The 26,733-nt window shown below is 42.0% G+C and overlaps 1 protein-coding gene across 9 annotated transcripts in view; it reads right to left on the bottom strand.

The window, feature by feature from the left end:
* Positions 1-1,054: 1,054 nt before the first annotated feature.
* atxn1a (ataxin 1a) overlaps positions 1,055-26,733 on the bottom strand; it is a 115,136-nt gene continuing 89,457 nt past the window's right edge. For 8 of the 9 annotated variants that reach the window (XM_058377569.1, XM_058377568.1, XM_058377570.1 and 5 more), the window contains 2 exons: positions 4,517-6,546; positions 1,055-3,917 (listed from right to left, as the gene is read on the bottom strand). In XM_058377569.1, coding sequence (XP_058233552.1) covers positions 3,354-3,917; positions 4,517-6,235 — 2,283 coding nt within the window. In that variant the 5' untranslated portion in view covers positions 6,236-6,546 and the 3' untranslated portion in view covers positions 1,055-3,353. Of the gene's footprint in view, positions 3,918-4,516; positions 6,547-15,100; positions 17,919-26,733 lie in introns of those variants that run through there. The other variant, XM_058377575.1, reaches the window with a different exon arrangement.

Here is a 26,733-nt window from a genome sequence, read left to right as displayed (position 1 = left end):
TTGAATACTGCAGACTCACGTTATTGCTATATGTCATTATTTGGAATGCTTGTGATGTATACCTGTAGCAAAACTATGTGACCAGAAAGAGAGATGCTGCTAAATGGAGCACACTAAAGTGCTGAAAGAATCGAGGTTAAACGCAGGCAATGCCAAAACACACAAACGGTTAAAGGAAAACGAAAACAACGAAAAGAAAAAGCAACTCTGCATTTTGGCCCAAACACCTGGTTATGTGAAGCCGTTTCATTTCCGGTCTTAAAACACCCTAGCGTTTACATGAACACGTGAAACAACAGACATACGTCACACATACACACTCTTCAAAGGGGGTGTTAAAATGTAAATAATAATAATAATAATAATAATAAACAAATGCACGGTTGTGATGTTGATCTGAGAAACCCTGTTTTATTATAAAAAAATAAAGCATTTTCAAATATGGGGTGCGTCCACCCACCCACCACCATCCACCAAGCCATCTGATCACACATCCATCCCTTTAACTATTCATCCATCCATCCGTCCATCCATCCATTCATACATCCATCCATCCATCCATCTCAAATACACCTGAACAAAGCCAACAATCAGAGAGTTCAACAAGAGTGCAGGCTTCAGGCTGTAGCTCCTTCCTCCTCTCGCTGTATGCATGTTAAAGAGCGTGTCACAATATCTTCTTAAGGGTCTGAAAAGGGTTAAATAAGTGAAGGAGGGAAGAAGGAAAGCCACAGGGGACCAGTAAGCCGAGCAAACTTGTCAAGTAACTGCTACATTTCAGTAAATCAAGCTTTCAGCCCTGGCAGGCGAGCAGTGGCTGAAAGCTAAATTATAAAGGTCATGTTACTACCTCTCCAGATGTGCAAACTGCAAGATTCTCTTTAAGTTGAACTTTAAACAGAAACACTGGACGAATATCTATCTATTTATCTATCTATCTATCTATCTATCTATCTATCTATCTATCCTGTATATATGTGTATGTATCTATATATATATATATATATATATATATATATATATATATATATATATATATATATATATATATGTAATATGTCTCTGTGTGTGTGTATATACATATATAGAGAGAGACATATATATATATATATATATATATATATATAGACACACACACAACATTCATACAAGTATATGACACAGACACTCACACACATACTCAGTATGCACACATACCCACACACACACTATCTGCTTGCACCAGGGCAAGATACAGTATATGCATTTCTATACACGTTAATGTACAAAAAAGACATATAACACATTAAAATAAGTGAGAAGTGAATGTGTGTTTGTGTGTGTGTGCATACTTATGCAAACAAATACATACATGCATGCACTTCCACAAACATATGTATAGGACACCCTTGAACCCCAACGAAGATTTCTGCATCCAGAGTCATTCACATGCGCTTTCTCTCTCCTCATGGCATCATTTGGACAATCTCATGACTTCTAAAATCACACTCAAGCATCTCACTATTAATCACTAAAATGGCAGTTGTTGCACCAGCTCTGCCTACGCTACAATTATAAGAGCGGCTGTCGCTGTCTAGGCCTTCAGCTCGCCGTTTACTGAGGAGGCAGAGCTCTACAGACCTAAACAGAAAAGTGCTTCCTGGGAACAAATGCTATCTCCTGTAGCTCTGCTTACTGTTCCACCTCATGTCACCTCTCACATCCATTCACTCTTTTTTTCACGGATCAAGGACCCCGGATCTGAGTGATCTGACTTTTCCACAGAGTGCTACATTCCACCGTCACTCACATACAACATACCGTACAGTACTGTGTTCATTTTGAGACTTAATAATAATAATAATAATAATAATAATAATAATAATAATAACTACATTGATTAAACTATCTATCATCTGATGAGTGTGACAGGTGTGTTAAGTGCTTCAATCACCTGTCCCTCCCTTCTCAGGCGACTTTCTTTCACTTTCTCTCAAATAATAAGCTCTTAAAAATAGTAAGCAAATGTCTTTTTTTTTTTTTTTGCTCAACATATAGCTCAAAAGTCAACCATCCTCAAACGTATACATAAACAAAAACCCATTCGGTGTCTACATGACTGAAAGTGACCCCTGATTGCAATGTTTACACATTCATTGCAAATAATTAAAAAAAAAACAAAAGAGGGAGAGAGAGAAACAGAAAAAAAAATAAGCAAAACTACAAAACAAAACAAAGGGACCAAAAAAAATGGTTCAACAGGTGAATATATAAAAGCAAACTCCACTATCTCCAGATCTATTAGTATAGTTTTTAACTTTTATAGGAGCAACTGGCGCTGCTTGATGACATTACTTGATCTCTCTCGATCTCAGTCGGCAGGTACCTTAGCATTCGGTTGCTCTTCTTTTCCACAGAAAAGGTACCGCAATCTATGACGAACCCCCAGATCTTAAACTTTCAGTTTTATTTGTGATGGACTTCAGATTGTCTGTCGTCTATGTCTAAACATCAGATGAGACTGCTTGAGCAGGATGGCTGACATATTATGTAAACTCCTGCAGCCAGTGGAGGAGTGATTTCCGTCTTGCCTCCCTGAGCAATGTCAACCATGCCGACCTCCTTTTTCAAGCTCACACATGGATGGAGCTGGGACTAATGCACCACAAGCATCTAGTGCTGTTTCAGTAGGCATCATTTAAAGTCACCCAAAACTTGCTTTGAAGAACTCTCGTCAAAAATATCCAGATTCTGTGAATATGCAAATTGGAGATACCATAACTATACACAGGTCCATCCAATTTCCCTGGTAAATGAATGTTGCATGGGCTTCATTTGCATATTAGAACATGATTGGCTCTTTTATTGTATGACACAATCAAACTAGCTTCTCACCTCAGTTGTATCCCTGTTTTTCAAAAATGGCACCAGTCTATGCACTGAAACTATTTTTTAGAATATTAAATTGAAATATTTTGTAAAGTTTAGGGTGACTTTAAATTGTCTTAAATGTCATAATAGGACCTTAAGATGTCAGGCTGAGAATGTCAGATATTTTGTACCCCAGAGGGCTCAGAAGTCCTACATAAACCCACCTTTAATATCACTGTCCCAAATTTACACAACCAAGATAAATTGCACTAATTGGCTGTATATATTCAATGCACCTATTCAATTATAATTATCACTACTCATAAGGTGATACGTATATATGCTGAGTTAATTTAGCCTACAGTACAGTAATCTGGATAGAAAAATTTAGAGAAATCAATTTTGAAATGATATAAAAAGCAATATTCTGGAAAAAAAAAAGAACATTGTGAGGGTCATTTTTCCATTCAATTCAAAAACGACAAATGAGTCCAAAATGGCTTTCATTTGCCAATATTCGATCTGCCTTCAATGCTGATTTTAACCTCCTGAGGGATAAATGATGGCCTGGGAAGAGTTGACGGTGGTTCCTCTTCAGGTTTCTCGACTTTGCGACCTTCTGGGGCTGACCATCTCCGCTTTCGGCCTGTAGGTTTACTGATAGATTCCGACTCTGAAGATAGTGGAATTCTACAGGCTCCTTTCTCTCCAAAACCTAGTTCTCCGTTTTCTTTGCTTGTCTGGGAGCTCACTCCTCCTTCCTTGCCACACTGTGCCAGTCCATTCTCCTGCTCCATGTGACGTGCTGCCCTGCGTGTCCCTCCTGAGGGTGTTTTAAAAGGTGGTTTAAGAGGTGGCCCGAGACTGGTAGCATCTGAAATCTGCCCCTGGCCCTTTTTCAAAGAGCCATTTTTCAAGTTCTTGAGAGTGAGGGAAATGCAGACATCACCCACAGCTAGCCTGGCGCATGGCAGTTCCAGCAGCTGAGTGGTCCGGTCTGGACAGCAAGATGACCAGCCCTGACCAAACACAAAGAAAGGGTACTCTACCAGCACCTCCACATTCACCTGAGAGAGAGGAAAATAAAAAAAAAAGAGAAACCACAGATGTCGTTTACACAGTGCAACATGTCATGAATTAATTGATTTGGTAGATTGTGTTCAGCCTCATTGTTGAGCCGACAGACTTTCTGTTTGAGTGGGAGACCAGAATCATAATTCACAGACAAATGAAACAGATTTTTCTCACAGCCCCCTCACTGCAGAACAGAAGGGAGATGAACTAAGAGATGACTCAATTCTGCCTTAGGATCCCACACAAACAGTACAAAACAAGGGACCATGCGGAAACAGGCGGCAGAATGACTGTGGTAAAATAACTAACATAGCAAATGTGACGAACAATACATTCCTGGAGTACAAGAAAATGTAAATTAGTTGCAGAAAAGTGTTCAAATCTTTAACACATGATCGTTACAAAGACACCATATTGACCAGTTTTCGACCGTAAAAATATCAGTGTTATGGGAAAAGATGGCAATAAGCATATTTTTTAAATCTGGAAAAGATCGAACTGAAGTCCTAGAGTTCTTAAAAGGACTAACATCGAAGCTGTCAGCAAACCAAGTTAAAGTAGTCATCAAAGTTTATAAATAGAGCAAGCCTACCTGTGAACGATGCTCTCCCACTGCAAACTGGATAATGGCAGAGTTAGGTGTATGGCTGCTCTCGATGCGCTCAACAGTACTAGAGTCAATCTTTAATTCGCTGCTGATTTCTGCACTCTGAATGAAGTCCTCCGTCTTCAGATCCTCCACACGCTTCAGCTCACCACCAGCTAGTTGAATGATGGAACCCTTGGTGAAGTAGGGTGGTAAAGAAGGTGTGGAAGGTATAGGTGGAGTAGCTGGCAGACTAGCAGAGGCTGGCAGAATAGGTAGGTGCAGTTGGGCCTGAACCACAGCACCAGTCGGGTGGGGGTAGGAGGCTGGTGTCTCAAAGGACTCGCCTTTGGGGGCTGCTGAGGTCACAAATGCATGGGGCAGTGCTGCAGCGAAAGTTGGTGCTGTAGTTGTGGCAGTAGCTTCTGCTCCACTTACAGGGATAATAACAGGCTGAGTTCCTGGGATGAGCAGGTGTGGAGGCAGGCTGGTGTGGTAATTGAGTGGCTGCGGCTGCCCTGTACCTGCAATGTAACCAATAATGGGCTGATGAGCAGGGTAGAAGTTGGTGGATGTGAGGCCAAGAGACTCGGTTGCACTATGTGTGGTATGGATAACTGCGTGAGGAGATAGTGTGGTAACTGCTGCCTTTAGACCATCCACAGGTAATGGGGGCGGTGCAAAGGGAATAGAGGTGCTGGAAGGAGTGCGGGAAACTGGCTTGCCTGCGCAGATGCCTCCTTTTTCAGCCGGGGCCAGAGGGGGAGGCAGCTTGTCTAGAATTCCCCCTGGATCACCACTGTTGGAGCTGTGACTATTGGGAATTAGAACTAACGAGTTCCTCAAATTGGTGCTTTCCTGTGCATACTCCGGTGGAATTGTCATGTGCCGGGTCTCGTAGTGGTCTCGCTGGTGGATGTGGTGATGCTGGGTGGATAAAGACCCTTTGGCTATGCTGCTGACCTTGGATTCTGAGGGCTGGTTGAAGCGACGGCCCCTTTCTGGCTCACCGTTTAGCATCTCTCTATGTCTGCCATCTTCCTTTTTGGCTATGTGTCCATCTGGGTACTGAAGCAGGAGCGGAGAGGGCCCACTAAGAGCAAGTGTCTGTTGTAGGTGAAGGGGAAGATGGCTTTGGGATGAGGATGCAGTACAAGGCACTACACTGAGCTGGGAGCTGGAAATATGAACAAACTGGTGGGGTTGAGGTATGCTGTCTGAACTGGAAATTACCGGATCGGGTTTGGATGCTGGAGAATTGGTAGTGCCAGAGTAGGCTTCAGTGTGTCTCTGGGAGGACGTGGTGGTGGCTACAGGGGGCACAAGGGGAGAAATGTAGCTAGAATAGGGTGCTGCATATGTCGGCCTAATAAAGTGCAGGTTGGGGGGCATGGGGGAGTAGGGGGGGGTGCCCGCCTGTTGAGAAAGTGGTGAAGTATACACAGCAGGAATAGTAGATGTTGCAGTTGGAGCACGAATGGACTCGACAGTGGACACTGTTGTTTTGGACCGAGGGCCTTCGGCTTCTGACGAGCTGCTGGTATGCTGCTTGTTGCTCTCGTGCCCGCTGGCCATGCTGGCAAGCCAAGCAAGGTTCCCTCCACGCTGGCTCTCACTGGCAGGCGCCATGACCATGGGTCTATCCTCTGAGGGAAGGGTACTTGCTGGGATTTCACGTTTCTTTGGGGGCAAACACTCATTGCTTCGTTCTTGGTTGGACTTCATGATGAATGTATTTGCTGTACCTCTTTTTATGATGGTTTCTTACTGTTATATCTTTTTTCAACACTCTTTCCCTCTACACCTCTCGCTTATTCTCTGCTTGTGCCACCTGCTGGTTGGCTGGTGCTGTGAGGGTAGTGGGGGTGGAGAGAAGACCGGAGGTGATAGGAGATTTTTTTCTGTGCTTAAGGCTGGATGGACACTGATCTCAATTGAAAGCAACAGAACACATGCCTGCTGTTAGAGAGCACTTGCCACGATTCATGCGGAATCATTTCTCTCTGAAAGCAAGCCTCCAAGACTGCAGCAGAAACCTGGAGAACACACAGAAAGACATATACACAAACTTTAGTTACTCATGAGATAAAAAGTCTCCACACATTTAGAAAGCCTTATAAATAATTAATTTGGAGAAATCCCATAATACTAGCATTTCCACTGTATGGTTTCTGACTAGCAATAAATTTAAACAGATGTCGTGTTTAGATTCAGTTGCAAAAGGATGGAAAAGATCTCTATGACACACAAACACACACACTCTGCATGTCAGAGGGCACCCCCTGCAGGTAAAGATGGAACACTCAAGTGTCAGTATCCTCACTCCCCCTCCAACCATCTCTATCAACAAACATACAGACTCATACACATATGCAGCACAAATATGCAGTACTGAATCCTTTCCATAATTCATAAATGCTAATGAAAACAAACTTGTTCACAATGACCTTCAGAAGGTGAGCACAGTAAGCAGTGCTGCTAATTCGGTGGCAGAACAGCCTGCTCACGTTAGTTCCCATCCAATGAACTACAGAACATGCAGATCAGCCACATAATCAGCCTTTGATCTTTCAGAGGTATTGCTCGTTTAGAATTCCTCCCTGCGCTTCATTGATTGCTCCCACTCCAGCTCTATTCGCTTTGTCCAGCACTGGTTGGAGAGCTGTTCTGCATTTCAAACAGGAACGATGATTTAAGAAGTGTCAGAGTGCAACAAGAGACTCTGAGCACTGTCTGAGACTGAATCATTGGATGCGTGCAATCCCAGACCTATCCCATTCACACCTTCTTCCAGCAGACACAGCTGGAAAAAATCAACTTAGAATGCCTGAATTCACTGATTGATGCACACTTCTCAGACTTTCCCTCTACAACAGATATGCATCTTAGCTAATGTTCTAACTGATAAATAAAAGTAGCCACTGGTATCATGATCCTGCTTCAGTAACAGTAATAAGAGAATCTGTGGCTAATACAAGCATAAGCAGTGAGGGGACATAATCATTCAGACACTTTTTTTTTTTTGGTTATTTCATATATTTTCAGTGCATACACTATATGGCCAAAAATATGTGGATAGACACCTCATGATAATAACCTAGCCTAGCCTTCACATACAGCAAGAATAACTCAAGAAGGTCTTGTAGTTTCCGAATTAAATACTCTAGTAAATGAGAATTCGAAAAAAATTGAACCACAATGCTACAGGAAATTGAATTATTTTGTATTGTAGATGTATCAGAGCTATAAATATCAACAGTTACAAAAAAAATAAAAGGAAAAAGTTGTATACTAGTGTCATAGGCAACAATTCTACATGACTACATGGCTCTGGGTCATTGACCGAAAACCCCAGCACCTTTAAGCTGCCATTGTTGGACTCTTGAGCAAGGTGCCCCCCCCCCTAAAAAAAAAAAAAACCCACCCTGCTCCAGGGGCACTGCATCATGGCTGACCCTGTGCTCTGACCCCAACCACCAAGGATATGCGAAGAAAGAATTTCACTGTGCTGTAATGTATATGTGACAACTAAGAGCACTAAGAAACTAGAGCAGAAACTAAAGTTTTATTTAAGATAACAGCTAAATTTGTTAGATGATGAACTGTACTATGTTAAAAAGTGAAAACTGAAAAACTAGATATATATCTAAAGACATATCAAGCTGGTATATACAGGTGACAAGGCACTATGCTGCATTTGGGGTCACTTGCATAATAAGACCAAAACACTTTTTCTCCTTTTATTCATTCCTGTGATATAGCTAACAAAGGCATTCACACATGCTAATAAATGAATTGCCATAATCGAATTGGTACATAATCATTGCTATAATCCTTTGTCGGTAGACGAGCATATTGCAGTGGCAAATATAATCATTTAAACTGGGATCAGGCACGTAAAATACAGTCATTATTCAGGAGCTAGCAATTAAGAACTACTTCTAGAAAGTATGAAATAAATGCTCTGCCAAATCACTTTAACTGCATATCACATAATCACATCAGTAGTTCTTTGTTTTAAACCCTGTGACCCAGTCTGCTGTGTGGTACCGAGTCTCCCACACATCAGATTTAGCTCTCGGATAGTTGTTAATTAGCTGATGAGTTCATCAGCGCATCACATGTGTTAGAGCAGGGAAAGTACTAAACTGTCTTTGTGGTGTGAAATGTGCAGCTGTAAGAGAAGAGCTGAGAACCATTCCTTTACACCAGCAAATACTTTCCTTGTGACTTCAGTGAAAGATAATAATAACACTAAAAAAAAAAAGGAATGAGGAGTAAAGGCGAGATGAAGATAGATTTGGAATGAAGGGGAAAGGGGAAACACATTCTGGCAGAGAAAAGCAAAGAAAGCTATTTTTTGCAACCAATTAATCTTTACCTCAGCTCGGTTCTTTAACATTCTTTAAGCCACATTTTGATTAGCAACAACGGTGGAATGTGGCAGTTTTGCAAAGCCAAATATACCAGGCAAATAAAATACAGAGCAGGTGCATCAGCGTTTCCCCAATTCTGGTCATATTCTGAATTTACACATGGCTGGGAGATGCATAAAGGTGATGTATTCTGTACATTTCCAAATGCTTGGCTGTTTCAGATTTCACCATCAGTTGACATTGTAATCAAAGAGATATCTGTTTAAGTGTAAGACACTTCATCTGTTTGGTTTGTTATCCTGCATGAGCTGGCTTAGGGTTCATTTTAACTGGCATGCTAAAAATGGGATGGTTTATGGGTTTTAATGTATGAAATCGTTCAGATAAGACTAGTCCACTTTACCAAGGCGATGAATTAAGCTAGCTCAAACACACTTCCTTTTTACCTTTTTATCCTGACATTAATTGACATGAACATCACCATAACACCTGCATGAGCTACGTTTATAACAAAACACCTAAGTCAAATAATCAACACCTACTGTATATCCATTTATATTCTGTTGCAGTTTAATTAAAATCCCGTTTCTGGGCGTATTTTGTGCCATGGATGAATAAAAATCATTCGACGGGGGTATATTTCATTAACATTTAAACAGGTGATGTATATGTGTTACCTCACTCTATATCACAGTGCAGTTCACACAGTTTTCGATTCACAAGGTGTTGATTAATTTCCCCTAACAGCAGCTCTGACAATTCTTCCGGCTGTAGCATAATGAACGGTATATATTAATGCCCTAGTACTACATCATGGTTTCTATAGTAACAGCTCCTTCCCAGGGATTGCAGGGTTCGGCAGAGATTCCACATAATCTAATGCTAATAATAAACAGATTCAAAACAACAGCAAAAAAAAAAACCCTACTGTGTTGTGTAACAAAGAAAAATATATAATCGTTGATATATGAAAATGTTATTTATGGAAGGAGTCTCAGGTGTCAGTGCTTTTTAAGAGTCAGTTTTAAAAAGTTTCCAGACATGGGAGGACTGAGGAGTGATTTCTTTCTATCTATCTATCTATCTATCTATCTATCTATCTATCTATCTATCTATCTATCTATCTATCTATCTATCTATCTATCTATCTATCTATCTATCATAGCAAATTTATGCAAACATTCTAGTCTACATTTTTCACAAATTTGACCTACATTGCAGCAGTAACCAAGTGTGGGCGGGGCTTAGGAAATCACATTCATAAAGAATACATATATGTTAATTGTAATAGGAAGAGTTCTAAAATTAAAAATTTAATTTAATTTTACTAAAGTAAAATTCTAGAGCACTGTGTACCATAAAGCCTTGAAGATGAAAAAACTGACAGTGAAACTTGAAGACCTCAAACTCTCCCTTGGACCTTTTTTCTTTTGGAGTGCAGACACAGGGGGAGTGACCGGACTGTTTTATGGGCTGTCTGATGCTGCCAGTTTGGCAGTAAAGATTAATAATGCTGCAGCTTATAACTAGAATCACAAATGTGGCTCAATGCACTTCTCAAGCCAAACAGCATGCCGGGGAAAGCCTAATCTCCCACTGTGGCAGCCTCCCTGCTTTATCCCTCTGGATTACAAGAGAGAACAGACTCACGGCTCAGTCTGCTCTCCTACTATAGAGACAGCACAGCACGCACACTGCACCCGAGCTGAGAGGGAGGGAGTGGAGTGGAGCAGCCTCTACTGACCTACATTAGAAGGAACACTACTCAGCACGCACAGATTAACACAAAGACACACACACACACACACACACACCACAAGGACACACAGTGAAAGACGAGTAGTAAAGAGGTGTGTATTGTGCAAGCACATACTTGTAAGCACACACACACACACTCAGCTACTGTAAAAGAAGAACACATAGAGAGTGAGAGAGAGAAAGAGAGAGAGAGAGATAGGACCGTCAGTTGGATCTTGCTCAGCACACAGGCTCCACAGAGCATAGTGAGTATCAGATGACTTGAAATCTAAACTTATTGTCCTCTATCAGGGCTATGAGTTACAACTCAAGGTCTCTGAGCTACAGAGAGCAACAAAGTGGAATCAGTGCCATATATCACACGTTTACGAGCAATCCACTTCCAACATATATAACCATACTGACACCTCATCATGACATGTATACTACTGTCGTTATAGAAGGGAAAATAAATGATACTTACATGCGCTTTTAATCTTGCTTCAAGCCTTCTATATTAAGTCAGAAATGGTCAGAATCTAACCTTATTATAAGAAACTAACAGTACATAATTCTGATAACTAAACACTGTTTTTGGGAGGTGGGGGTAGAGTGGAAAAGTTGGAGTAAATGGACACACGGATAAACATGCATTACATAAACTCCGTGAAGTTTTTCATAAAACAAAAGAAGCAAGTGGTCATATGTTATGAAATCATAATGTAGGTTATAGAAGCTAACAAACAAGATAAAGCATCAAGAATTATTATCTAATCACGTCTGTGCCAGCACCAGAGCCCGGAAAATTGTGAGGTAACAGGTTTCCCCCTGAAGGACTAATCATTCATTCATCTCCAGTAACTGCTTTATCCTGGTCAGGGATGTGAAGACTATGAGACTATGAGATGGATGGATGAGATGCCAGTCCATTGTAGGCATGCAAAACTACATAGATATATGTGTCCAACCCACATACTAAGCATCTAGACTATACTGTATGTCCAAAAGTATCTGGACACCTGACCATTACTTATACGGGCCTTCCTTAAAACTGTTGCCCTTCACTGTAATGAAGCGCCTCAGCCCAAACCCGCTCCACCATGTGCATAAAGCGAGCTCCATAAAGTCATGATTTGCCATGGTTAATGTGGATCAACTTACGTGTCCTCGCACAGAGCTCCGATCCACACTGAACCCCTTTTGGAATGAACTGGAACACCAGCTGCCTTCTTGGTTGCCATCAAGTGCCTGACTTACTAATGATCTTGTGGATGAATGGGCAGAAATTTCCACTGCCACATTAGAAAATCTAGCGAATGGTCAAAAGTTGACATATGGTTGGCCAATTGGTATATTTGGGAGATTGAAGGAAGATGAAGAACCCATATAAAAACCCCCACACACATGAGAATAATATAAGAAACTGCAAAAAGACTGTAACCTGAGCTTTAATCCAGAAGCCCTGGAAGCATCAAAGCTATACGCTTCACCAACATACCATAAATTCATATTACACACTCAAAACATACACTATATTGCCAAAAGTATTCGCTCACCTGCCTTGACTCGCATATGAAATTAAGTGACATCCCATTCCTAATCCATAGGGTTCAATATGACGTCGGTCCACCCTTTGCAGCTGTAACAGCTTCAACTCTTCTGGGAAGGCTGTCCACAAGGTTTAGGAGTGTGTTTATGGGAATTTTTGACCATTCTTCCAGAAGCACATTTGTGAGGTCACACACTGATGTTGGACGAGAAGGCCTGGCTCTCAGTCTCCACTCTAATTCATCCCAAAGGTGTTCTATCGGGTTGAGGTCAGGACTCTGAGCAGGCCAGTCAAGTTCCTCCACACCAGACTCTGTCATCCATGTCTTTATGGACCTTGCTTTGTGCACTGGTGCAGTCATGTTGGAAGAGGAAGGGGCCAGCTCCAAACTGTTCCCACAAAGTTGGGAGCATGGAATTGTCCAAAATGTCTTGGTATGCTGAAGCATTCAGAGTTCCTTTCACTGGAAATAAGGGGCCAAGCCCAACCCCTGAAAAACAACCCCACACCATAATCCCCCCTCCACCAAACTTTACACTTGGCACAATGCAGTCAGACAAGTACCGTTCTCCTGGCAACCGCCAAACCCAGACTCGTCCATCAGATTGCCAGATGGAGAAGCGCGATTCGTCACTCCAGAGAACGCGTCTCCACTGCTCTAGAGTCCAGTGGCGGCGTGCTTTACACCACTGCATCCGACGCTTTGCATTGCACTTGGTGATGTATGGCTTGGATGCAGCTGCTCGGCCATGGAAACCCATTCCATGAAGCTCTCTGCGCACTGTTCTTGAGCTCATCTGAAGGCCACATGAAGTTTGGAGGTCTGTAGCGATTGACTCTGCAGAAAGTTGGCGACCTCTTCGCACTATGCGCCTCAGCATCCGCTGACCCCGCTCCGTCAGTTTACGTGGCCTACCACTTCGTGGCTGAGTTGCTGTCGTTCCCAAACACTTCCACGTTCTTATAATACAGCTGACAGTTGACTGTGGAATATTTAGGAGCGAGGAAATTTCACGACTGGATTTGTTGCACAGGTGGCATCCTATCACAGTTCCACGCTGGAATTCACTGAGCTCCTGAGAGCGACCCATTCTTTCACAAATGTTTGTAAAAACAGTCTGCATGCCTAGGTGCTTGATTTTATACACCTATGGTCATGGAAGTGATTGGAACACCTGATTCTGATTATTTGGATGGGTGAGCGAATACTTTTGGCAATATAGTGTATTACTGATGCTCCACAGACCTCTATAATGCTACAGGAAATATGCTACTAAGGCCATGCATGAGTTAGCACACATTCACATTCAAGTACTTGTTTAAGTCATGTAAATTATGAAAAGTCACATGTGGCAATATTTTGGGAGCAACTCTGTTGTACTGTACAGGTTATGCAGCATTAAAACTGCTTACAGTTCAACCAGGTCAATGCTGACTCATTTAAGACCGAAAGATCCGGCACAATCGGTTCATGCAGACAGAGCAAGAAGTCATGACAAATGTCAACAACTGTACTCGCTGTCTGGGCTTAAAAAATCTATTCAAACTGATAAACACTGGGCAACACTGCTTAATTTAATTGAAGCAAAGTGATCAGATAGAAGGTTTATACATCATATATTCAGTTTGCTTTCATGGCTGTTGCACGTACCTGGCTTTCATATGGCACATAGCCAACATCCATAGCAGTAGACTACCACAACAATGATGGAAAGTTTTTTTTAAAAAAGAAGCTAACAGAGCTTTTCATGATTTTTGACATCTCAGTGCCGGTCTACTTTTACAAACACCAATCTCACAGTAGGATAACTTTACAGGTAGACAAATAAACATGCCAGGTAGAGAAAACGTTACTGGATATCGCTACAAATCCTTGAAACGTGTAAGTGGTATGCAGGCAGGTATGTGAACAATGTTGCCCTGTGTGCACATGTACACACAGTTCTGCATAGCGCAACACAGGGCTAAGGCTACACGACAACAATTCAGCGAAACGTTGATTTTGTTGAATAAATAAAAAGCTCTGTTTACCATGAATTTGTAATATGAGCAAAACCTACACCGGAAAAAAAAATGGCTGTGTTGACATTCATTAAAGCTTTTGTCTGTATATTTAATATTTCCAATGACATTACAATGAATTTCTGTGTATTTCATTAAGGTTACGTCAGTATGGCACAGCAGGTAGCGTTGCAATCCCGAGCTCGGGTTACTGCCTGTGCAGCGTTCCTTATGCCATCCTTGAGTCTGTGTGGATTTCCTCCGGGTACTCTCGTTTCCTCCTACATCTCAAAAACATGCTTTTGTTGTCCCATCCAGGGTGCTTTCCTATCTCATGCTCTGTACTCCAGGGTTAAGCTGAACGTTAGGACCCATGAACATTACACAGTCCTGTTGTGCAGAAAGTTTCATTGTAATTGAGTATTTTTTTCCACTTCATCACCCACACTTGACATCATATTTAGTTAAAATGCATATACACATATGCTGCAGGCTAATGACAGTGTACATAGATGTTTGGCTAATTGCTTTCCTAATGCATTATCCCTACGAGCGACACGCTGCACCGCTGCTGTTAAAACAAGGCTCTACCACTTTAAGAGGTGGGCACAAACGCGGCTCTCCCTGGCTTCCCAATCATACTGAGCCTGAGTGCCAGGTCCTCACAAAATCCACCACCAAAAGCAGCTAAGGGGTAAGACCTGTACAGAAAGGGAGCACTCTTTAGAGACGTTTGAGGTTTCAGTGCAGTTGCATGACTTGCACTTTTGCGTCCATGCTGGGAAGAAAAGTCCTAGGGTTAGCAGAAAAGACAACCACTTCGTCTTTTACTGCTAAACGCACACTTTGTGTAGTGAGCAACAGGAGACAGCGAGCAGACAACATGAGCATGAACATGGAAGAGCTAGAAAACAGGTCAAATCTTACCTTAGGATTTCTCTTCCACCTTTCTCAAAGTATCCATAGAGGCAAACAATTCTTTCTGTAACTCTTCAGCCCTACTTCTTCCCTCGTTCTTCTCTCCCCATGTTGTGTGTGTTCACTTGTACAGCAGGGATACGCTCAGCCATCCAGGCCCTGAGTGTCACACACAGGCAGCCCTGAGCCGGCTCCCTGCTGCCCGCCTGGATGTAGCACACCAGTGTGTGTTATGCAAGGGCCTAACTCCCCCCCCACCTCTCTCTCTCTCTCTCTTTCAGTCTCTCTCTCTTTCTGTCTCTCTTACACACACACACACACACACACACATACTCACGCTCTCTAACTCACTCACTCAATCAGCTCCTCCCATGCCTCGCCTCACTGCCCTCCACCGACTCCATCAGGTATTCATTCAAAAAAAAAAAAAAAACACACACACACACGCACACACACACACACACACCAGCTGGCACCAAGCCCAGACTCCACTCACGAGAAACAGGAAGGAGGAGAGAGGGAGGAGGAATCACAGATAGACAACTTAAGGCTGAGAAAGTAAAGGATATTGGTGATAAAGGCAGTGACGATTAAAATAAAAAAAAGAGCCAGTGAGAATAAACAAGAGAGTGATAAGAGAAGATTCCTGAGACATTCCTGAGAGAAAATGTTCCACTATCAATTCATCAGAAGTCAAGGTGTGGCAAGGTCAGCTAATAGGAGCTCATACAGTATAAATGCTCATCTCTACCTCCGCAGCAGCCACGCAGTTGTATGTTGAAATATCTGTAGTAAACCTGATATAAAGGTCACCTTGTGTACATACAATTACTGACTGTAACCCATGAATTTGTCATCTCTCTCTCTACTCTATCCATCAAGCGAAAATGGCCTCAGCATCACTCTTCACTAGCATCTGATATCTTTTCTGGACACATCACATAATGGTCCAACTTGATGTTCATTAGCCTTTTCTAGTTTAGCTGTTTTAGTTCATTAGCCTTTATTTGTCACATATACATTACTGCACAGTGAAATATTTTCTTCGCCTAAACTCATCCTTGCAGGGTTGGGGTCACAACACAGGGTCAGTCACGATGCAGCGCCCCTGGAGCAGGGAGGGTTGAGGGCTTTGCTCAAGGGCCCAATGGTGGCAGCTTGGCAGTGCTGTGGCTTGAACTCTGATCTTCCAAACAACAACCCAGGATAAGGGCGTCTGTCAAATGGCAGAAATGTAAACCTACCTACAGTAGATGACCCTTTAACAGCTAAAAGAGCCATTGAGTGTATCACACTAAGCTGAAATGCCTATTTCAAGTTAAAGTATGAATCCTGAATCACAATCGCAATAAACATCAGTAGGTGACAAATGCCTTGACAATAAAGTCATTAGCAACACTAAGAGCCCTGACGCATGTCTAATTACAGTAGCAACAAGAACTCCCACAGTTATGGAGCGAGGCAAAATAGCTAAAGGCTACCTGTTGAAATTACAGTGTAAACTGATCAATGGGCGGTGATAAGAAAAAAACTGTTCTGAACAACAAGTATGATGCCCACATTCTTCTCAGTGAACATGGCCACACACACAGACTACAATGGAAGTTCATAGTACATACTAAGGCAGTACTAAACTCTTTTCTAGCCACTGCGGTGGTTCCTTCAAATCTTCTGTATGTTCAGTGAGTAATGTGAATGTAGTATACCTTTAAGGTAGATAATTATCCCTCTAGTACCTTTAATGAGATTGATCACATGACCCTTCCATGTAATAGATAAACAATAAACCTATAAAAAGTATAGCGTTGAAGGTCGTGACAGTGAAATACTGACTGTTAGAGAACACAGTGCTGTTTGGAAGAAATGCTGTTGTCAGTACCACAGCTACGCTCTACAGCTTATTCAGCAAACCTCATTAGCGACGCACCCATAATTAACTCATGTTCCACGCTCCAGCACCGGCGTGTACTATAGATATACACAGCAGAGACAAGTATCCCTGACAGAGTGTGCACTACTGAAGCCTCCACTCCAGTAACACACTCTCCCTAGAGTTAAGCACTCTCCAAAGGGCTTTCTCATTAAAAGAGCGGTTTGTAATTTGTGGATCCCTCTGCTGTCTGCTAGGTGAACTGCACTTACAATGAAAATCCTCACAAGCTCTCTAACGACCCCACCCCTCGTAGCTATGCCTTGCGGGTTGCTTTTTCCAGAAAAGCGGCAGAGCTGATGTTAAGACGCCGTTCTGTTCGGCAGGGGCGGAGCTAATATCCAGGCTGGAAAAATTCACACAGCCGTTTGAAACAGAGCCGGGTCTCTAAAGGAACAAACAAACAAAAAGCTTGAGTAGTGTAAATAAAATGGCTAACAAGCATCGTTATTTGGTGTTGTTTTGTGATTTGTGTTTAAAAAAAGAATTCCTTATAAACCAACCACAACAAAGATGCTAATTGTCCTGAAATCTGTAACTCTGACTGAATGAATTTGGACAAGACTCAATGGACTCACTGCCTCAACTTACACCTGAACTAAAGAGGAGTGAATCTGAATTATAAAGAAGGTAATCTTGTATGGATTGTAAGGGCATGAATCAAGACAGCCATACCTGTTACTGCAAATATCTTAAAATATAGAGATTTAAACACTGTTTATTCTTGAGGACTGTGAGAGAGATCACATGGCATCCAAGCAGATGTACAGAATGAATCATCAGCTCTCCATGTCTCTAATATACGTACTGTACGTTGTGAACAGAAGCATCATTCCTATATATGTAACATATATCATGCATTCCTATATTTATATAACATATTCCATGCAAGACAGGAGTATAATGAGTTTCCAGAAAGCTCTAGCTCTATTGTACATTTCCAGAACAGTGCAAGAGCTATAGAGCAGGCTTTTTCTCCATCAGCAAGCCCAGCACCAGTCTGTTATTATAAAGCTAATAAAAGCAACGATGCTTACATTAGTGTAATTATAGTGTCATGTGACGGAGCAGCCCAAAGAAGGTTTGCATGATGAAACCGGGCATGCATCAGTCAGAGAAATCCCCTAAGTACTTTTCACTTCAGCATGGGAAGTCTGTAAGTCTCTCTCTCTCTGTCTCTCTCTCTCTCTCTCTCTCTCTCGCTCTGTGTGTGTGTGTAGGGAATGAAACGTACAGAGGAGGAGTGTGTGCCCGTTTACACAAGTGCAACAAACGACAAAAACAAGCAGCAAGGGAAGGCTCGTCTGTTGCCATGGCAGCCAATTAGCCATGGTCGCTTTTTCTGGACCTTTAGGATAATTTATTTAGTTTCCATGTCTTTAGATTGAAAAGACAGATGAAGGGAGATGACAGAAGACAAACGAAGCAGGAAAAAACTGAAAGCTGAGTGTTGAAAGCGACAGAGCTAAAAGAATGACAGGAACAGCAGGAATCAATGAGGATTGCAATTTCTATTTCTCACCCGTCCAATGATCAGACATAATCTTTTAAATCTCACACCCAAGAATGACGGGGTAGTAACTTGAAACGTGAAAATGCACAACGATCTAACAAGCAAACAGTCTTGAGAGGTAGATTTTGTTTGTCAGGAGAGCCAGGAATCTTTCCACCCATGTGTACAGATACAAGCTCTCAGAGTAGCTCTGACTCCCTCAGTACACAGCTCCAATCTCCCAGACCACCTGCTGAAGCTCTTCAGGCTTCCCACACACACACACACACACACACACACACACACATACACACACACTTCAGAAGTGCTGCCTACAACACTTTAGCTGTATGTTTTTTCCCTCACACTCACTTTTTTCTGCTTAACTTCTCTTCTTCTCTCTCCATATTTCCTTCTCCACTTCTTATTCCTTCCAAAACCATGTCCTTATATAACATACTCAATATTAGTGGACCATCACTTATTCCTAATTTCCTTTCAAATACAAAATTAGAACAACAGGAATCCATCATTGTCCACTTAAATACCAACTCCACTGAACTTTCGAAGTTCACATCTTGGTTAAATTTACCTTATGTTACTTTTGGAGTAAACACTACATCAGATATTTTGCTATTTTTATATTTTCACTCACTGATGTTCATTCATGCAATCATCCAATCACGTAGCAGTAGCACAGAGCACAAAATAATATAGATATGTTCAGTTAATGTTCACTTTAAACATCAGAATGGGGAAAGACCTGGCATGGTTGTTGGTGCCAGATGGTATTTCTGAAACTGCTGATGTTTCTAACAAACATCCTGCAAGCAACAAGGAAAATGGTTTGTTGATGGAGAATGTCCAGACAGGTTTAAGCTGACAGCAAGGCTATAGTAACTCAAATAAGCACTCTTTAAATCCATAGTGAGCAGAAAAGCATCTCAGAATGCACAACATGCCAAACCTTGAAGCATACAGACTCCAACACCTCACCATATCAGGTTTCACTTCTATCAGCCAAATCTTTTTAATCTTACAGTCTGACGTAAGCTTACAGTATAAATACTCCATAAATAAGTACAAATTAAAAACTTGGAAAGAAGTCTATTAAATGCGCATGACATCAGGCATGAAGAGTTTAAGTGGAATTAGTTGTGTAATTATACGCAATTATGTGCAATTATGTTTCATTGATGTTTATTTGGGGTGTAATCACACCACACTGCGTATGTGTCTCACCCCGTTCAAGTAGACAGTAGTTTGGTGTTGTATGACTGAAAATAACCGGCTGAGAAGACATTGCTGAAAGATTATCATGAGCATCGATTTTACTAAAAGGACGTTGAAAGCACCTGAGGTCTGTGTGCAGAGCGCAGGCCAGTGGGAGTTTCTGTGAACTGAATAAATGAACAATTGGATAATCAAACAACTTCTTTAAACCTGAAGAATTCCATATATGGACGCAAAGACACGCCCATGTCTCTACTTGTTATATGTGAGCCACACCCACTCAAAGGTGCTCTCAATTCCACATATGGATTCAAAGACACGCCCATGTCTCGACCTGATATATGTAAGCCACACCCACTTAGAGGTGCCCTCAATTCCATATATGTATTCAAAGACACACCCATGTCTCTACCTTTTATATTTAAGCCACACCCACTAAAAAGGTGTTCTCAATTCCATAAATGGACTCAAAGACACGCCCATGTCTCGACCTGATATATGTAAGCCACACCCACTTAGAGGTGCCCTCAATTCCATATATATATTCAAAGACACACCCATGTCTCTACCTGTTATATTTAAGCCACACTCACTAAAAAGGTGTTCTTAATTCCATATATGTATTCAAAGACACGCCCATGTCTCTGTCTGTTATATGTAAGCCACATCCATTCAAAGGTGCTCTCAATTCCATATATGGAAACACACATGTTCCTATCTATAATATGAACGTACAGACTCCCATATTGTTCTACTATCATGATACATCCTTCTCATAGTTATCAATTCCATAATACTAGACATGGTGGGGATGAGGGTGACTCCCTGTCTCTGCATCATACATGTGGCTGTGAAAGAAGCAGAATGGCTCATTAGCCGTATGAGCAGACAAACCGGCATGCACCTAACAGTGGCCCAGCAGTACACAGAACGCCTGAAGGCTTTAATGCCCACAGTAATGACCACACACTGAGGCATGCTGAGAGATGAATGGCTGCAGATTAACTTTATGCATGTTATAATGTGCTGCCCTGGGAAACGGCACATTATGACATGAGGGAGAGTGCCTGAGCACTTCACTGCTTTATTATAAGAAAAGTTGTGTGAGACTTTATTGCATTTCTGTGTGGGTGAGAAAAAAACATGTGTGTGTGTTTGAGTGAGTGTGTGAGTGTATGATGTACATTCCTAAGTAATGTGTGTGTGCTCTGCCTCTCCCAGCTGAATACAGTACTGTGAGGGAAGGAGTGAGAGCTGAAGCAAGCCCAACCTAACAGCACCTCAGAGCTGTCACACTTTCTTCATCTCTCTCACTCTCTCTCTCACCCTCCCCCCTTCACATTCACACTCACTGACACACACACTAGTTCCTCTGTCTCTGTGTGTGTGTGTCTCTCTCTCTCTCTCTCTCTCTCTAAGCCAAGTTTGAGGGTGTAACTATAAATGAGTGTGAGGGAGGTCCCTTCTGTCAGCCAACTCTTGAACACGCATGTGCATTTGTCTTACTATCCTTGTGAACGTTTCAACCAAATGTTTCCACAAGGTCAGATCTGTCAGATAATGCCCATCCTTGTGAAGACATTTGGTCCTCAACAAGATGGGCTGGGGAAGTAAAAGTGGCCAAAAAAAAATACCCCTCTGCACTCTGCATGTTGTATCTGTCACCGAGCAACAGGAGCAGCTTCATGGTGAGCTTATTCCACCCCACAGTTTTATAAATGTTACATTAATGATGCTATGATGCCACACATTCTTCACTCTTGCTTCCCCTAACAGTTTGACCTACACCTCCTCCACTCCTATTCCTCAAACAACATCGCCTACATCTACTTTTACTCTGCTCCATCAAACAGAGTAACCCATATACCTTCTTCCTTTAAACAGTATGGCTTTGAGAATCTGGCACTGGAGTTAGAGGAGTTAGCCGCTAGCGAGTGACGTATTCGCGTTGCTTACAGTTTGTTTCCTGTGCACTTGTGTAGACTGATAATGCTGTTGTTCACAATGTGATTAAGCTTGATTTAAATGTTACATGCTAGGCTTCGTAATAGCTATGCTAGCAGATTGGCATTAGCAAGCTAACTATACTAGCTGCTCACCATCCACAGATTCTGCTACTTTATTCCAAGCTTTATATTTTTGAGTTTTACAAAGAAATAAACACGAAATGAAGAACTAAATTTGAGAAACCACGCCTGCGATAGAACTAGTCTAGTCTTGGGCCAATCTGCCACTGTTGGGCCTTTGGGCAAGGCCCCCAACCCACCCTGCTCCAGGGGTGCTGCATCATAGCTGACCCTGAGCTCTGACCCCAACTCCTCAAGGATGGAATATGCAAAGAAAGAAATTCACTGTGCAGGAATGTATAGGTGATGAATAAAGTCAACTTGACTAAGTCTAAGCGATCAATCTTTTGAGAACAATCACCACATTTAGACAGAATAAAGAAAAACATTATCTTAAATATCACTTTTCCCACTGTTGATGCCGATGGAACTGCAGCTCTGTGTTGTGTAAGTAAACAGAATATTTGCTGGCTAGTGTGAATTAAGGTAAGAAAAAGCACATACATAAACATCCACTCAGAAACATCACAGATGAGCTGCACACAGCGTGGGATATTGCTCAAACCTAGATACCTGCTGTGGGGTTCTTAATGTGTCCAAAAGCACAGGACCAAACTGTAGTACAGCCCTTTGAGCACTCGCTCGCCTCATTGTGGGTGGATGGGTGAACATGCAACTGCACTCCATGTGGCCTTGCTTGCCTCCATTGTGGCTCTCCTGGGCTGTAGAAGGCCAGACAAAGCAGCAGGCAGACTGCGGGAATTGCTTTAAGGACACTGCTGCGCTCCACAATAGCCCACTTTCAAACCTGCAAGGCTGACTAATGCATCCCCTGCCTGTTCAATCAAATACACTCTGTATTTCTAGAATTATTCTGTGGTTTTATATATCTATATATTCTACAGGTCACAGTTTAGTGCCTACTGATGGAAATCATTTTCAGACACATTTAGTTGGATCTGCAAGTCTATCAGAAATCCACTTTTGTTGATTCAGTAGTGCATTACATGACGATTGTACAGGCGAAGGAACAATATAACCTCAGACTATTGTAAAGTCTGAAATATGGTATGTTCCTCAGAAAGCAACATGATATGACAAGATTAGTCTCCCAGAGCCAGACAGCAGAAGTTCTGGACTCCATAGCCGCTTTTATAGGCCAAGAACCGCCCAGAAAGTGTCTGACTGGCATGTAAAGCAACTAATCACAGTCCATTTTGTCCAGCGTCATGTTTAGGGGCGTGAAAATGTAAAGTCAATGTCCCTACAAAAACAGACTGGCGTGCATTTAAGACAGTCATACAAAGTCTATTACAGAAAATCCAGCATTTAGCTGAAACTCATTGTCACAGATGAAGACATGACAGCTTCCTTTTCCATGAAGGAAGTAGAGCGTCATGACGGCTTTGTTTCTAGATGGGCCGTTAAAAATACGATGCACACGTCTTCCAGAAATCGCACAGAATCGACCAATCAGAAGCCAACTTTGATACTCCTGAAGTGTTTCCAATTCTTTGTGCCACATGCATCAGACGTTCAGCCAACGGTTTGTGGGCGTGGCGTCTGAGGCTGAGACTACGACAAGATAAACTAATGATGAGCATGATCTGGTATCTTGGGAGACTTTTATGCGATCATTCATTCGTGACAAATCAAACATTTAGATAACACTGAGCTAATAAACACTGGAGAATAGCAGGCCACCCTTTCCGATCCCCACCAGCCATCATCTCTATAAACAGGATGAAATCCGATAGCATGAGAACCATATGACCTGGCGCAGAAAGAAAGAAGGACAGAGAGAGACCGAAGGGTGAAAGATGACTGGTCTGGTCTGGGTCATGCTGCAGCAAGCTGCAGCTCACAGGCTGTGCTGTTAGGTTGATCTAAGTGCTAGATTAATAAATAAGAAGTCTTTGTTCTTGAAAATGACTCATTTCAAATACATTTGGGTTGATTGATTAGACAGGCGGAAAACATTTACTTACACTCACTTTATTAGGAACACCTGCACAACAGCTCGTTCAGGCACTTATCCAGTCGGCCAATCGTGTAGCAGCAGAGCAATGCATAAAATCATACAGATACAGGTCCAGAGCTTCGATTCACCTTAAACCACATAATGTGATCTCGGTGATGTTGACCGTGACATGGCCGTGGTGCCAGATGGGCTGGTTTGAATATTTAAAGAAAAAAAAAAAACCTGCTGATCTCATGGGATTTTTACATATAACAGTCTCTAGAGTTTATACAGAATGGTGCGAAAAACAAAGAAACATCCAGTGAGCTGCAGATATGTGGTGGAAGATGAGAGAATTAAGAGCCACTAAGAATGACAGACTGGTTTAAGCTGACCGGGAGGATACAGTAACTTAAGTAACCATTCTTTACAACCATAGTGAGTAGAAAAGCATCTCAAAATGTCAAACCTTCAATTGTGTCGGCTCTAACAACAGAAGACCACATCAGATTCAACTTCTTTTAACTCTAACACTGGGCACAAGCTCGCTGAAAACAGCTGAAGATAAGAATAACGGCACCTGGTAAAACATTAACGGCTTGACAGGCCTTCATTTGTGGATGGAGTATTTTCTGTTGATGTGGGATCGTGTTTCTGATCACGGCTAGTGATGCTGAAATCCGTGATCTATGATCTACATTCACTAGTTAGCTAGAATGCTCCTTAATCTAACTTTTCTCAACAAACATCTCAGGATCGACTTTTCCCCCTGACTGCTAAGTCATCAGCTCAGAATTTTAACCACCGATCCTCTTTAGCAGTCCTCGTCATACTACTCTTAAGTTTAATGTCGTCTGTACATCGGGATGAGCCATGATTTTTTCCTTGGAGATGAAGTTTTGAGCTTATGTCAGAGCTAGTTACAAGAATATGGAATGTGGAAAACCTAGTAGATATAATATTCCATATAGTGTCCAGAATGTTACTTTTCACAAAAAAATACTGTACGATCCACTGAAATCACAAAAGTGATAAGTCGTATTAAGAACTTTTCTCTTGTACAACGTCTTAAATGTTTTCCGTACCAGTTTGGATCAGTTTTGTAGATTAATTTCACTTTCCTTCCTCTCAATTCTGCAAGCCCAAGAGAAAAGCACTGTACTCAATAATGAATGTACAGGTTTTGAGCAGGTTAGATTAGTGTGTAATGTGAGAAATGTAGTGTGTGTGTGTGTGTGTGTGTGTGTGTGGGTGTGTGTTTCTTACTCAGCAGATCCAGGCTGCCCCGTGACAGCCCCGCTACGCCTACCGAAGGTCACCGTGTCACCTTCCACAAGGCAGGCGTGTAAACCCTCACCCGCAGCTATTGTTTGCAGGGATAATATAGCACTTAATAGGTTTTCTAAGAACAAGGGATTGGAAATCATAAGCGCTTAAAATGGCAGCGCAAAATCTGATGTTGCTGCTGACATAAGGGACAATTCACACAAACGGCTTTGTGTGAACCGTTAAAAAATGTTGGCGAGCTCGATGTTGTGTTGTCCTGATATTTACTCCTCATACACACTAGTACGCTGTCACTGGTTACAGTCCGTTTCATAGTTACATTCATGAGCTGCTATGAACAGGAATTTGTGAGATCCTCTGTCTTGAAGACTTACTCTCTCAGAGCACAGACACTGGAGATGTCACTACATCAATCATCATACACGATGGACCTGTATTTTATGTTAGATTTAGATTATGTGGAGTGTTTGCCAGAAATGTCCGTAGGTGAGTTGTTACCATAGAAACAATAACGTATTAGAAAAACTGCAATAATATAAACATGTGATATAAAAACACACTCACTCTCTCTAACTCACTCACTCACTCACCTAAACCCTTAACTCACTCACTCACCTAAACTCTTAACTCACTCACTCACCTAAACCCTTAACTCACTCACTCACCTAAACTCTTAACTCACTCACTCACCTAAACCCTTAACTCACTCACTCACCTAAACCCTTAACTCACTCACTCACCTAAACTCTTAACTCACTCACTCACCTAAACCCTTAACTCACTCACTCACCTAAACTCTTAACTCACTCACTCACCTAAACCCTTAACTCACTCACTCACCTAAACTCTTAACTCACTCACTCACCTAAACCCTTAACTCACTCACTCACTCACTCACCTAAACCCTTAACTCACTCACTCACCTAAACTCTTAACTCACTCACTCACCTAAACCCTTAACTCACTCACTCACTCACTCACCTAAACCCTTAACTCACTCACTCACTCACCTAAACCCTTAACTCACTCACTCACCTAAACCCTTAACTCACTCACTCACCTAAACTCTTAACTCACTCACTCACCTAAACCCTTAACTCACTCACTCACTCTAACCCTTAACTCACTCACTCACTCTAACCCTTAACTCACTCACTCACCTAAACCCTTAACTCACTCACTCACCTAAACCCTTAACTCACTCACTCATCTAAACCCTTAACTCACTCACTCACCTAAACTCTTAACTCACTCACTCACCTAAACCCTTAACTCACTCACTCATCTAAACCCTTAACTCACTCACTCACCTAAACCCTTAACTCACTCACTCACCTAAACTCTTAACTCACTCACTCACCTAAACCCTTAACTCACTCACTCATCTAAACCCTTAACTCACTCACTCACCTAAACTCTTAACTCACTCACTCACCTAAACCCTTAACTCACTCACTCATCTAAACCCTTAACTCACTCACTCACCTAAACCCTTAACTCACTCACTCACCTAAACCCTTAACTCACTCACTCACCTAAACTCTTAACTCACTCACTCACCTAAACCCTTAACTCACTCACTCACCTAAACCCCTAGCTCACTCACTCACCTAAACCCTTAACTCACTCACTCACCTAAACTCTTAACTCACTCACTCACCTAAACCCTTAACT

This window comes from Hemibagrus wyckioides, linkage group LG24 (genome assembly GCF_019097595.1).
Source record: "Hemibagrus wyckioides isolate EC202008001 linkage group LG24, SWU_Hwy_1.0, whole genome shotgun sequence".
Taxonomy (NCBI): domain Eukaryota; kingdom Metazoa; phylum Chordata; class Actinopteri; order Siluriformes; family Bagridae; genus Hemibagrus; species Hemibagrus wyckioides.
This window is presented reverse-complemented; position numbering and strand designations above follow the sequence as displayed.